This window comes from Danio aesculapii, chromosome 7, assembly GCF_903798145.1.
Source record: "Danio aesculapii chromosome 7, fDanAes4.1, whole genome shotgun sequence".
In the NCBI taxonomy this organism is placed as follows: Eukaryota; Metazoa; Chordata; class Actinopteri; order Cypriniformes; family Danionidae; genus Danio; species Danio aesculapii.
Window position 1 is genome coordinate 37,304,684 of NC_079441.1, and position 13,920 is coordinate 37,318,603.

The 13,920-nt window shown below is 39.8% G+C and overlaps 2 protein-coding genes across 12 annotated transcripts in view; one reads left to right on the top strand and one right to left on the bottom strand.

The window, feature by feature from the left end:
* Positions 1 to 82: 82 nt before the first annotated feature.
* On the top strand, positions 83 to 3,600 carry nudt19 (nudix (nucleoside diphosphate linked moiety X)-type motif 19). The gene is made up of 3 exons (XM_056461828.1): positions 83 to 913; positions 1,703 to 1,910; positions 3,068 to 3,600. Exons 1-3 carry the CDS (start codon positions 167 to 169, stop codon positions 3,298 to 3,300), a joined length of 1,188 nt encoding a protein of 395 aa, XP_056317803.1. The 5' UTR covers positions 83 to 166; the 3' UTR covers positions 3,301 to 3,600.
* A 2,646-nt stretch (positions 3,601 to 6,246) lies between these two features.
* celf1 (cugbp, Elav-like family member 1) overlaps positions 6,247 to 13,920 on the bottom strand; it is a 38,793-nt gene continuing 31,119 nt past the window's right edge. For 10 of the 11 annotated variants that reach the window (XM_056461839.1, XM_056461833.1, XM_056461831.1 and 7 more), the window contains 3 exons: positions 11,548 to 11,691; positions 11,265 to 11,436; positions 6,247 to 8,098 (listed from right to left, as the gene is read on the bottom strand). In XM_056461839.1, the coding sequence (XP_056317814.1) occupies positions 11,309 to 11,436; positions 11,548 to 11,691 (272 nt within the window). In that variant the 3' untranslated portion in view covers positions 6,247 to 8,098; positions 11,265 to 11,308. Of the gene's footprint in view, positions 8,099 to 11,264; positions 11,437 to 11,547; positions 11,692 to 11,764; positions 13,873 to 13,920 lie in introns of those variants that run through there. The other variant, XM_056461840.1, reaches the window with a different exon arrangement.

Sequence of the window (13,920 nt, forward strand, 5' to 3'; positions counted from 1 at the left end):
AACGCAAGCATTCATCCCTTGCCGTAGAGGGCGCTCAATGACCAAACAATAAAAACACTACTTTTTTATGAGTGCTGTCCTTCACGGCATGTCAGGTTAGTTAGCGGACGTCGAAAGTTTCCGGATAGGTTTTCTCTCAGTGATGAACAGGTAAACAGGTGTCAGGATGAACACGGCGCTGAAACACTGGAGGGAAGCGGCGACGGTGATTCTGACGGCCGGGCTGAGGCGCGCTCTGCCTGCGGACACTTTTAAAGCAGGGCTGGAGAAAGTCACTGATGTAGCGCACAAATCTGCCTTTGACTATGAAGTGCTCCTGCTGAAACGCAGCAGGAAAAGCGGGTTCATGCCCAATGCCTATGTGTTTCCCGGCGGTCTGGTGGACGCGTCAGACTTCTCCAGCGAGTGGCAGGAGCTCTTTAAACCCTTCACCAAAGCGCCAAACTACGGCGTCGGAGTGGTGAAGCAGTCGCCTGAGACCAGGCCGCCTATTTTCGCCACTGACAGATCCCCGCTGGGCTCTCCGATCCCGGGAGACGTTGCTTTTAGGATATGTGCGGTGAGAGAGACGTTTGAGGAGTCCGGTGTGCTTCTAGTTCTCCCCAAAGACGAGCACAGCGTGACCCGCACCGCGGACACGCAGCCGAGCCTGACCAGACTGAGCGGACAGTGGGGCACAGAGGTGCTGTCAAAGTGGAGGTCTCGGGTTATTGGAGATCCGGCCAACTTCATTAAGATGTGCAGGGAGCTGCAGTGTCTGCCCAACATCTGGGCTCTGCACGAGTGGGGGAACTGGCTGACACCCATAGGCTTGTACGGCAAACAGAGGCGATACGACACGGCCTTTTACATCTGCTGTCTGCAGGAGACTCCGCACACACTGCACGACGACAAGGAGATCGTTCACTTTAAGGTGTCTGCACAATTAACAGCGGTGAACTGCGCCTAACATTGCATTATTATCTGGTAGATATTTCCTCAGCACCGTGGAACAGTCATAGATCATTTGTCTAGCAAAATTAACAGCTAATAGTTGCACACTGTGATGAACCCTCGTTAATATTCATAATGATGCAGAGCGCTCATTATTAGTTATGCTGCGTCTAATTAACACTGTTCATCAAATGGCTAAATGTCAAGAAACAACTACTAATGAATTCAAACTTTCCCAGACCTTATCCAGCCCTAATCCCTACAATTAAAGGGATAGATGATCACCCAAGACAATTCTGTCATCATTTACTCATCTTCCACTTGGTCCAAACCTGTTTGGCTTTCTTTTGTTGGCTCTTACAGTATTTTTTATTTCTACTATAGATGCCAATGGCTGCTTTTCCCCAGTGTTCTTCAGAATGTCCTGTTTTGTGTTCAACAGGAGAAAGAAATTCAAAGACACTTAGGGTTTTGAAGACTTAAGCAGAGCCATGATATTCGAGCACACCACTCATGATGCTCAACCCATTTATTTCACAGGACATAATGAACTAAAAGCAAACCTGTTGGACAAATAAACACCAGAGCATTCACCAGTAAAAGAACTACCTAATACACAAGTGTAATTCATTATAGAGAGGATGGGGTTCATGACCTGTACTGCAGCCAGGTGGCTATTGAAATGTTTGGCTTCTCTTTTCAGGAAGTGTGATCGTGTGCACTGTGGCGAGTGAACTGTGCAAATAACACTACTGCTTTGTTCTGTCAGTGGTCCACGCCATTAGACGTGCTGCGCAGCTACAAATCGAGGGACATCTGGATCGCTCCCCCGCAGTACTATGACATTGGGCGAATGTGCCGCTTTCCAGCTCTCAGAGATCTCCATCGCTTTGCCTGGCAGAGGTCTTCAGAGGGCTGTGAGCAGTGGCTGCCTGTTCACATGGTGACCTCTGATGGCTTTGCAAGTCTTTTACCAGGTAATTATGCCAAATAGTATATCGTTGGAAATGATTGCTTAATATAATCTTTCTAATCCAGGTTCCTGGATGCACACTAATAGTAGACAGTGTGGATGTCACCATTCGTCTCCATCACTACATTTCTGGTCTTAAAGGCTTTTCCAATGGGGTGAAAAGTTTGATTAGGAAGAAAATGAGTGACTGATCAAGAAACACAGTGACTTAATGTCTTGGGCCCAATCAAAAATGGCACTTTCTAGGTCACTTGAGGTTTTGTGGACAAGGTTTGTTCACAGGTACACGAGTTTTGGCTGATATGTGCAAAGGAATGATACAAGCGGATTTTAACACCATTCAATAAACAAATAGCATAAATCGGTATTAAGTCATGAAAGTGCAGACTCAATTGAAGACTGCGTGGGGTTTGGGTTCCTTTTGATGGGACAAAAGTGTGCAATGTTTGTCTGATCGACTGATGAAGCCTTAAGCCTGGTTTACACTACTGTGTCGAGTGATCGGCGTAACCCACTGCGCATGTCTTGCGTTTCTGTTGCTCTGCAATGACATTTCCGAAATGCTAGTTGGCAGTGATGTGTTTCTGTTCCTGTGTCGAGTTTCTTTGCTGGTGTTGTTTTTTTCTGAATGCTACCTAACGTAGAAGTGGCTCAAATTTGCTCATTCAGAAGCCAGAACCGGCAGATATGCAACAACTTTAATCATCATAAGGTAAACGCATTGACGCGTAGCGCAAGCTCTGTGATTGGCCAATTTGGTAATGCTGACGAGTGTGAGCCGTGCGAGCCAGATGGAGCGAGTGTTTATAAGTGTGGAGTCCCGTGAAGGAGCTCTAGATGGAAACTGTTGTTTTGCCTTTACCTCATGATTAAAGTTGTTTCACGTCCACCGATTTAAGCCTCAAAACGAGCGAGTTTGAGCCACTGCTACTTTAAGGTAGCATTCAGAAAAAACAAAACACCAGCGAAGAAACAGAGGAACATAAACACCTACTGCCAGCTAGTGTTTCTGAAGTGTTATTGTAGAGCAACAGAAACAGCGCGCAGAAGTATAAATGCACGACAACGCGCAAGGCATGTGCCGTGGGTCACGCCGATCACTCGACGCAGAAGTATAAACCAGGCTTAAAAGAATCTAATAATCTCTGATCTGCTGTTTAGGAGACACTCTGTACCCAGAGAATGTGGACTCTTCTGGAAAGGGTGGCGGTGTGCTGAAAACTGAGAAAAGCCTAGAAGAGCTCCAGCAGGACAGTACAGATCTGCACCGTATTGTTGGTCATGATCCATATTCAGTGTTCGTCCAAATGAACATCACATCCAAGTATAATCACCTGTGTCCTGTCAGCGGTGCAGATATTGATAACCTCTCTAAAAACAACAGTAAACTCTGACACTTACCTGTCACACAGGAGCAGGGTTCAGATGACAGTTGGTCTAGATCAGGGGTGTCCAACCTCGGTCCTGGAGGGCCGGTGTCCTGCATAGTTCTAATCAACACACCTGAACCAGCTAATTAAGCTCTAACTAGATATACTAGAATGGGGTGCCCAATCTCGGTTCTGGAGGGCTGGTGTCCTGCAAAGTTTAGTTCCAACCCAAATCAGACACACCTGGTCTGGCTAATCAAGCTCTTACGCTGTAGTCACACTACAGTTTGAGCATGCGAAATTCTGTTGTACGGTGCTGTAAAAAGGGGATTAAACAAATTGATTATAGACATTTAAAAAAAGCGAGCGATAGGTCCATGCTTCACGTTTCTGTACAGAGGGGTCATGTTTTGATTGGGATCACGCAATCATGTGATGCGATTTCACAGGTCAGAGATCATCAAGCTTGAACTTTGCAATGCAGCGAGCGGCGAAACTTGTCGCACAAGCTTGCATTTCGATTCTGTCGCATTCGCGTGCGTATGAATGGAAGTCTATGGGGAGAAAAGTGCAGTGTGACCGCAGGTTTACTAGGATTTCTAGAAACATCTGTGAAGTTGTGTTGAGGCCAGTTAGAGCTACAGTAAACTCAGCAGGACACCGGCACTCCAGGACTGGGTTTGGACACCCCTGGTCTGGGTGGAATTTAAATAAATAAAAATCAGGTCATTCCTACTAGAATGACCCTAAACCTATGCAATATAGTTTGATACGGGCTATCTTTGGTTGAGTATGAAATTATACTTGGTACTTGTTTTGTAGTATGAATGTAATCAATATACGTTCAATTCACCATGTTGTCATTGTGATGGTGCTTTTATTCACTCTTCTTTCGTCACAGTTACCTACTCTATATTGGGATTTTACTTTTGTCATTAACTAACTGAAGTATTGTGCTCCATTCAGAAGGGCTCATCCCCATTATCCCTTTGGAGGACCTCTCGGAAGGGATTAGGACATAGGGATGAACCCTTCTAAACGCAGCGTGTGACACTAAACAACTTCCCTACTTAAAGGATCACTGTCTGAAGTGTCCATCAGTTGTATTCTTCAAAATCATTTCATTCCAAAGAGCCCTTCAAAGTGGCCAGTTTTTAGCAACACTTCAACATGGCCAACAATGATAGTTTTCACTCTGAAGTTTCCTTTATAGCAGGGATGTCAAACTCAGTTCCTGGAGGGCCACAGCCCTGCAAATTTTAGCTCCAAGACACTTACCTGTAGGTTTCAAACAAGCCTGAAGGACTCAATTAATTTGATCAGGTGTGTTTGATTAGGGTTAAAGGAACGGCTTCCAGGAACTGAGTTTGACACCTGTGCTTCAGAGGATAACATGCCCTGTTTGGAAGACACTGAAGTAACTTTCATGACTTGTAAAGCTGCGGTCACACTGGACTTTTCTCCTCATAGACTTCCATTCATACTCACACGAATGCGTCAGACCGGAAATGCAACGTTGTGCGTCAAGTTTCGCAGTTCGCGGCGTTTGAAAGTTTAAGCTTGGTGAACTTTGACCTGCTTCACATGATTGCATGAGACCAATCAAAACATGACCTTTCTGGACAGGAATTTAAACAGACCAATCGCTTGCTTTATTACATGTCTAATCATCTTGTTTAATCACGGACCTTTTCACAGTGCCATACAACAGAATTTTACTTACAAACTCTAGCGTGACTGCAGCTCTACTGCCACAGCTTTCAAGGGATAGTTTGCCCCACAAATCTTTTCTAATTACTGATCCTCAAGTGCTCAAGCTGAAAACTGATAAGCACTGACCTCCACAGTAGGAAAAACAAATAGTAAGGATGTCTATGCCTTTCAGCTTTCTTAAGAACATCTTGTGCTGAACAGAAGAAACTCACAGGTCTGTGGCCAGTGAAGAGTGAATAAAAGATGACAGCTTTCAGTATTGGATGAACCAAGTCTTTAATTGGCCAATCTCCATCTGACTGACATTTAACGGGTTAAAAATGTAATAATGTTCCTACATTAACACCTGGGCTCTCATTTATAAATGAGGTTTATGCACAAAATGGTGTAAACATTCATACGGCACTTGCCATGCAAAAGTTTTGATCTATTAAAAAAAAAAAACGAGCAGAAGTGTGCGCGGAGCTGCAAGTAAACTCAGCAGTTAACTTAAATGAAGCACACATTAATCCATCATATAGGAGCCATGATCATTACTGGATAAAAGTGAATTCTGGTGTACGTTCACTTTTAATGAAAACTTTTGTCTGCTGTAAACTACATACCTTTGAAAACCAGTGTTTAGTTGATCACGAGCATGGTCACAGTTGGAAACAATGTCTTTCTGCTGTATTACTGGGTTGGGACTGGTTCCTCATGGACTGTTAGTGTTTGTGTGTGATAAATGTTTGATGGAAATCATGTTGAAGAGGATGACTGAATCTGCTTCTGTTTTCCTAGATTTGAGCGACATGTACGTAATTAATGAGGATTGGACTGATCTTGACTTGACTGGCTTAAAGTTAATTATTCAGCTACTTGACTGTCTTTATTGATGATTTACTGTGTGATCTACAAATTAAATTATGAGCATGTATTAAAGTGTGAAACTTTCACGTTTGTTCTTCATTAATGTAACATCACAGTTAAGAACTGAAAGCTTTTGAGTTTGCAGACCACAGGACCCCACGAGTAAACATTAACCTGAACAATGAGACACAAATATTACATGTATCTGATAAGCATTTTCAATCATCTTAACTTTGACTATTACAATGTATAAGCCTGGCTAGTGCTAAAACCCAACATTTAATGATGGAATGAAAAGGGACTCCAACTTCCATTAGAGGACAAAAAAAAAGTCACGTTTTAATAAGACAACGGCTTGATTTCTGGCATCTTTAACTCGAGGAAAGAAATGAATCCAGACACAGCATGTGTGAATCTTTTCAAACAGTTTAATCATACATAAACTAAAGAGAAACTACCGGATGACTGCTTCATGGGTGCCCACTTTGCTATATTTCTGAAAAGACAGTAGTGTGAAATCCTTAACCAACCTTATACAACACACTGGTTTCAGACATCTAAGAAATTCTGCACTCTCTACACTTGCAATGAAAACCACACAACTTAAATGACAAAAACAACTTAAAAAAAAAAAAACATCTCAATTCAGTTAAAGGCTGCTTTGTGGAGTAGACTATTTTTCCTTTGTGTTTTAGTTGTACAGGTTGACGTTTGGTCATGGCGTTACGATCTACATGCTTCTACATTGTGAAACAACTTATGAAGTAGAAAAGGCAAACTCTGTACAAATCTTAAATGTTAAATACAATCACTCTGTACCAGTAATGACAAACATCCCACAGGAAATGGTTTCATCTCAGAGTACATTTAAACTCACAAAACAGCAGCTTAAAATCTAAATCGAAAACAACCACCTTGACCCCCGATTGGATTAGTCTGTCAGAATACATCTTTTAAAAACAAGAAAACTCCCACATGTAGCTCTTCATTCATGTTGGACATTAGAGGGTCGCCCCTCAAATTAAAAGTTAAGGTGAGCTCTGTCATTCAGTCCACAACTTGTACAGAGAAAAAGAAGAGGTGGGGGGGAAACAAAAGCTTGCAAGCCGAGTGTAAAACAGACCAACTGTGTGGTTATAACAAAGCATCGTTAACTGAACAACATCTTAAGAAGAGCATATGTTTTGCTGTTGTAGGCACAATTTATATCTAAGGACTCACAAGAATACATGGTTAAAACTCATAGCCTAAGCACATTGTAATGTTCTTAAATCTTAATCCATCGAAATGAGACCATAATAGCAGAAGCCGTGAAACGTATTGCAAATGTAACCAACAGCGACATGCAAAACTTTTGGCACCACTTTATTCATCTTGACTTTTTGAAACAGAACTAGATCACATTTTGCTGAGGATTTCAGTGCACTTACAAAAACAAAAAGAACATGCATGCTTAATATTTACCTGTGACAAGAAATTCAACTCTGCTCATTCTATGCATTATTTCAGACTAATCCTGATTTTCACACAATAAGGAAAATGAAAAACATGTGCCCGTGTTGGCTCGACACACACACACACACATAAAGAAAAAAAAGGCAATTCAAGTGTCTATTGTAATGTCACTCTGTTAATAGAAACTCCCAAAAATTACATCATGCCAACTATCCTAACACAAATTACAAAGTTTATCCTCGATTTCAGCAAAATGTGGCGAACACATCCTCTAAAAGGTTTAGAACTAACAGTGAGAGAAAGAGGGAAACACACCCACGCTGGAACACACACACAAGTGACTCTACAAACTGAATGGCTGCTTTGAGGAGACAAAAAAACAACTCAAAAAAGGAGTACAATTAGAAGCGCTAGAAAGACTGCTTGAAAACAATAAAACTCCCATAAAGAGAAAGAAAACAATAAGAATAATCGGAAAAATTAAAAGCTTCGGCTGAAACCTAGTGGTTATGTTTGAACGTTCTAGAAAAATAGACTCTTTGCTCCCTCGGAAACAATTTTCGAGAAACTTTTTACACTTCCAGCAGTCTTTCTAACGCCCCCTATTGGCAGCACAAATGACAGAAATGAACATCACACAAAGAAACGAACAAAAAAGTAATCAACAAGCGTCAAAAGTTAACAAAAAAGGTCAAGTGTGAAATTTCAAGCGTCAGAGAAGCGAAGAGGACAACGGACTGGACGATGAACTTTTGACGTCACATCGACATGCTAGGCAAACGATGACAAACGGGCACGAAGATATCTAGAACAAAAACAAAAATAAAACGAATAACAAACCTAGGTTAAAGCACAACGGAAAAAAGGAGAAGGGATGAAAACAAACAACACAAATTCATGAATGATTATTTTTTTGCATGGGGAGTGGGGGGGGGGGGGGGGGGTCTCAAAGGTGCACACATCATCTAAACACAAAACACTGAATGCGACACAGGAAATGAGGAGGAAATGTGGGAAGAAAGAGGTAAGCACCATGCCAATAGTGAACAAAGGGAATAACATTAAACGACAACAATAACAACAACACCGAGAGAGACGACACAACCTGCCTACGACTGCTATCACATCTCAACACTGTCCTGGACAGTTCCACTTCTCACAAACACATTTATTGTGTTGATTTAGACCAAGGGAAAGAGAGAGAGAGAAACAAAAAGAAAAATTGTGCTTCAATGTTTCAGCTCTTTCAGAGAAAGTCTTTTATTTTGTGCTTCAGCTCTGAATTGTGTGGGACTGTGGAATAATGCATATATATATTTGGAGCTGCTCATATTGGTTGGTGACACAAATGGGTACAGTTCAGCTACATTGAACTCCGTGAAGGATAACAGCGTGATGGAACAAAACATATACAGAAATTTAAGACTTGATGTGTTTGGCACATTAGTGGAACTACTACTGTACTTGTTTGGAAAGGCGCACAAACGCCAGTCAATCTGCTCTGGATCAATAATGATAATAATAATCTGCCTGACAAACAGAATCCCTGCCTAGAACAAGTTTACAAGAATCTTTGGATTGATCAAAATGGTGATTCGTGGCGCACTTCCACTTTCCTTCCGCTGAATGGTTTTGTAATACAATTGTGTTTCTTTGAACAGAGGCACAGATCAGGGAGCGGGAATCCCTGCGCTAGCATCTCAAGAGGGGCTTCACACCTGGGTTCAGTCTAAAGCAGCATCTCTAATGAATTAAAAACAAACTAGCAAGCAAAAGTGGCACATCCGTTTCCACGTTTGGATTGAGAAGCGTGGAAAAACGTTACGATTGCGAAGTTCACAAGAACTGGCTTCTTTGCAATGAAAACAATATATTATAATAATAATAATAATAATAATAATAATAATAATAATAATGCACCATTAATAAATACAAGCGTTTCAAAAAGTGACAACAATAGTGAGGTAAATGTAAAATAAGAGAATACAATTCCACTACTACAGTTCTGACTAATGGTACGGTGTGAGGAAATGACTCGATATAAAAGCACATTTCAGCATTCGTCACTACACATGTAAATGATGCACTTGGAGATATTACACCGAGTAAGAGCTTTAGACTGAACCGTGGATCTGCTTCAGACTTAAAGAAACGAAGCTCTTGGTACAATTGTTTGACTTAACAGGCGACACACTACATCTAGTAAAGAAAAGAGCCACACATCAGTAGTTTAAACAATCGGTGAATGCATCCACAAAACTTCACATTAGGATTCTACAAAAACACTGTTGAATCTTTTGAGAGATTTTCTTTTTTTAAACAACTGTTTTAATTCAGAGAAATTATTTAGGCAATATTATAAAACCTCTATAAAAATAGAAAAGGCATAATAGTTAAGTAATATACACTATCTGGATAATGATTTCTTCTCAGTCTCCATAAAAACAAGCTTCTCACCTCGCGACCCTGCAGGACTCAGATTGGCGTTAACATCTGATTGAACACTTATTATTAACATTATTATTAATATTCAACTAAAGCGAGCCGCGTGGAGTAACTACCAAACACACGATCACAAGGTTAACCGAGATGAGGATTGCAGGACGGGTCTGGATAGACCACCTACAAACACTGAGAATGAAATACTTATCGAAAACTCCACACGCCGTTTTGTTTTGGAAATAAACTTCAGTTAAGTGGCCATGAATTCAGCAATTGTAAACTTTCTTTTCCGCTCGGTTTCTTGGCAATGTCATCTCTCAGTCTCTTTTCCAGAATGCAAATATTGCTAAAAGCTTTAATGAAAACCTCTGGAATTGAGGCATCAATTAAGTAATACATCAAATGACCACCAAAAAAACTCTAATAAAATCTATACAAATGCCATTTTAAAACCGTACGTGCTACCGGCAGATTCTTCAGCGTTGAATAAAAATCTTGGGTCAAAAAAAGGATTTGCTTAAATTTGAGGCTTTAAGAAAAAAGTAATGAACTGAAACAAAGCGCTCCATCACTTTTTATGTACCAGGTGAGTAGAAGATTACGTTTTGGTCTGACAGAAAGGTGAGAATGTCCTGAGAGTAAGTGTAGCATCTCCAGCCAACGACCAATACTGAAGGATTAACCGTCCTCTATGAACACGTGATATATAGTGTTTGTCTTTGTTAGAATGTAAAAAATGTGATTAAAAAACAAACAACATCATCATCATCAATACTGTTGTCAGCAGAGCCCTCCAACAGAATACATAAAACAGACGTTTGAAGCAATGTCACATCACCCTCATCGTGAAGACACAGACACATTAAAAATAAATAATAAATAAATTAGTGAAATAAATAAATAAATGAATTAAATAAAAAGGCATCCATGAAAACCGAGTCTAATGGAGGAGTGCAGCCTGACTTTCCAGATGCTCAAAATAATATTTCAGGTGACTGATTATCTTTTGCACCGATGCAGCAAGCCTCCTTCATTTTCTAGAAAGGCAGCATTGTAGGAGGCATCAGCATTACACTGTCCGAATGTACTACAAGAGTCTAGTGTAAACACAGGTGAACATCTACAGGGGCCAGACCGGAGTGATCAACAGTCTTAGGGACTGAAAGCAGTCACGCAGGCTGGCTTTCGTTGTGCAACATCCTTTTGACGCAAGATTTATACACAGCAAACTTGTAATATGGCACCAAAAAAAAAAGATTTAAGGGAAAACAAAAGATCAACAAACAATTAGATCGATAGATAGATATATAAATGTGAAAAAGAGAAAACAACAACAACTCATTTCTCCTTGGAACAAATTCATAATGTTAACAATTTGCATGTTGTCTTTAGGTTATCTGCATGTTTTTAAGGTTAAGAGAGAAGATATGTAGGAAAGGCCAGAGAAGTAAAAGGAGGATTAGGAAAGACGGGTGTTAAGGGTTGGGTGTGGGGGTCATTAGAGCTTTCCAACGTCACACTCCACTTACCAGAAAAACATTTTCAAACCAAGTCCATTTGAGAGCAAAATCACTCAGTATGGCTTGCTGTCATTTTTAGATCGTTTAAGTTGCACCTTCAGCCGCTTCATTCCAATCTGAAAACCGTTCATTGACTGAATGGCTGCCTGGGACGAAACTGGATTGTCGTAACTTACAAAGCCTAAAAAGAAAAAGAAACACGCAAATGGATTCTAGTTATTTAACAGCAACTCACAAATCAAGAGACAAAGCGAGTTACAACCCCGTGTGTCTGTAACACGGCTCCACTCACCAAAACACTTGCTAAGGTTGGTCTGTTTGTCAATAAAGACCTTGGCAGAGATGACGTTGCCGAAAGGCATAAACATCTGCAACAAGTCCTGATCACCAAACTCCTGTGGCAGATGGTAGATGAACAGGTTTGCTCCTTCAGGGCCTTCAGAAATTGAGAAAGGAAAACATTTTCACATTCTGGGTCTAAAAGCTTAACTAAATCTTTATTTTCAATGTTTTGACAAGTGCTTCTTGCTGACTTAAAAGAAGATTCTGTTTTAAATACAACTTCAAGCATGCTGCTGATTGCCACAGAAAACAGCCCAGCCACTCTCAAGCGTTTACTCAGAATTTCAACAAAAACATGCAGATTGTTGGATTTAGAAAGACCTTAAAATGAAAATCTATTAGTTAAAAGATTAGTTCACCCAAAATAAAATCTGTTATTAATTAGTAAGTACTTCATATCATGTTGTTCCAAACCCTTGAGACCATTGTTTGACTTTGGAACACAAATGAAGCTATTTTAGGTGAAAACTGGCCCCTCCTTTATTCTCCATAGAGAGCAATGATCCAGAGATGGTCAAATATACCAAAAACATCCTCAAAAGAGACCATATGCTATCAGTGGTTCAAGTATTATCAAGCCACAACACTTTTGTGCGGGGGGGAAAAGAAGAAGAAAAAAAAAAAGTTTCTCTTCTGTTTGAAACAAAGCGCTCATGAACATGCCCTACACTGATGAGAAACTAGAGGTGTAACGGATCACGGTTGATCCGGGATTCGTTCGGATCACTACCCACGGTTGGGAACACACGTGACCCACGGATTAGGCAAATACATTTTTTTTTACGAAGATTAATCCTAAATTTGTAATGATCACGGTCATTCAAATCACATGTATGAAAGCATTTAGGCTTTCCTGTAAAATATAATGATGACGGAAGTTGTGGTAGGCTATGTGGGAAGTGGTGGGTTTCTTAGGGATTTAAAGGTGTTTTGCATTAATGCATTCAGTCTAAGCTGCACGATTAATCATTAAACGATCAGGACCTCAACATCCATGTAACAAATTATAAATGATGGTGATTTGCATAGGTTTATTAATGCTAAGAGATTCAGTCTTTAGTCTTTTGAGTTAGTTATGAAGTTACAGTCAAATAACACAGAAGTACTGGGGTAACAGTTTATATTTTAAATAAAACCACTGATATTTATGGTTAAGATTAAAATCACTGTCATACGAATTTAACTTGATGCTCAAAAATGAAAGTTGTAGGCAGCAATTACATTAACTAATAGGTGGCGACAACCAGCAGTCAAAAATATGCCACTGAATAATTGTTTAAAAAAAATGATCCATCAAGCAATGAAACAAAGTTTTATGAGTGAATAACTGAATCACTTATTGAAAAGACTAAAAATAATGATGGGTTATACAAATTATGTTAGATTTCTACATTTAGCGTCATCAGCAATAGTAATAGCAATGTTTTTTACAGTACTAAATATTTTACAATTAATTTTTATTCAGCTGATTATTAATAAAATTAAAGGTTCAAAGTTTTGTTAAAACAAAGTCTCCTGCAGAACTGTTTTTGTAATAAATGGAAAGCAAAATTACATTCGTCTCCTTCCCATTTTGACTGATCCAAAAAAATGGTCAGATCAGTGACTAAAAAACCCTAAAGTGATCCGAACAGTGAGATTTATGATCCGGTTAGAAGTCCACTAGAAGACACTATTAAATAAACTCATTTTTGCTTTATGTGCACACCAAAGTATTGTAGCTTCACAATATTCAGATTTTAGGTATTTTTCTAGACTTTTCTGGACTTTAAACAATTCAAGTCTGTTGCTGTCTATGAAGGATTAGAGGGCTCTTGAATTTCACCTTAAATCTTAAATTTATGTTCTGAAGACCACTGATCTCAATTATACCATTAGTTAATTTTTATGTGAACTAACCCTTTAATAAAAAGACCTGCTTACTTGCTACAGCCATAATGATTACTGGCTATTTTTGCTCTATATTGAAATAAATATTTTCAGGCTTGACATTGTCTTGAGGTTGTGTATTATACATTTAGGAATTTCTGGATGATTTTATTAATTTTGTTGACCGTAAACAGTTCAGTAATTGGTAATCGAAAACACTGCACAGAAGAGCATGCCGCAGAGTTGTCCACTAGACTCAAAGTTGTATTTAAGCCAGAACGCTCTTCGAATTCATTGGCAAGAGAGCTGCTGGTATGGATACCCATTTTTAAACAAACCAAAATGTAGCAAACGGACAAGGTGGAGAGTGATTATGATTTCTTACCCACACTCTGATTGAGACTTGCTGTTGCAGCATATTTAAAACAAGAATGAATTCTTAAGATGGTGATAA

Excerpts from the sequence above, each read along its gene's own strand:
- nudt19 (XM_056461828.1), top strand. The coding sequence starts at position 167 with ATGAACACGGCGCTGAAACACTGGAGGGAAGCGGCGACGGTGATTCTG. Across the intron at positions 914-1,702 it reads AGGAGATCGTTCACTTTAAG|TGGTCCACGCCATTAGACGT; the intron begins GTGTCTGCACAA and ends TTGTTCTGTCAG. Across the intron at positions 1,911-3,067 it reads CTTTGCAAGTCTTTTACCAG|GAGACACTCTGTACCCAGAG; the intron begins GTAATTATGCCA and ends TCTGCTGTTTAG.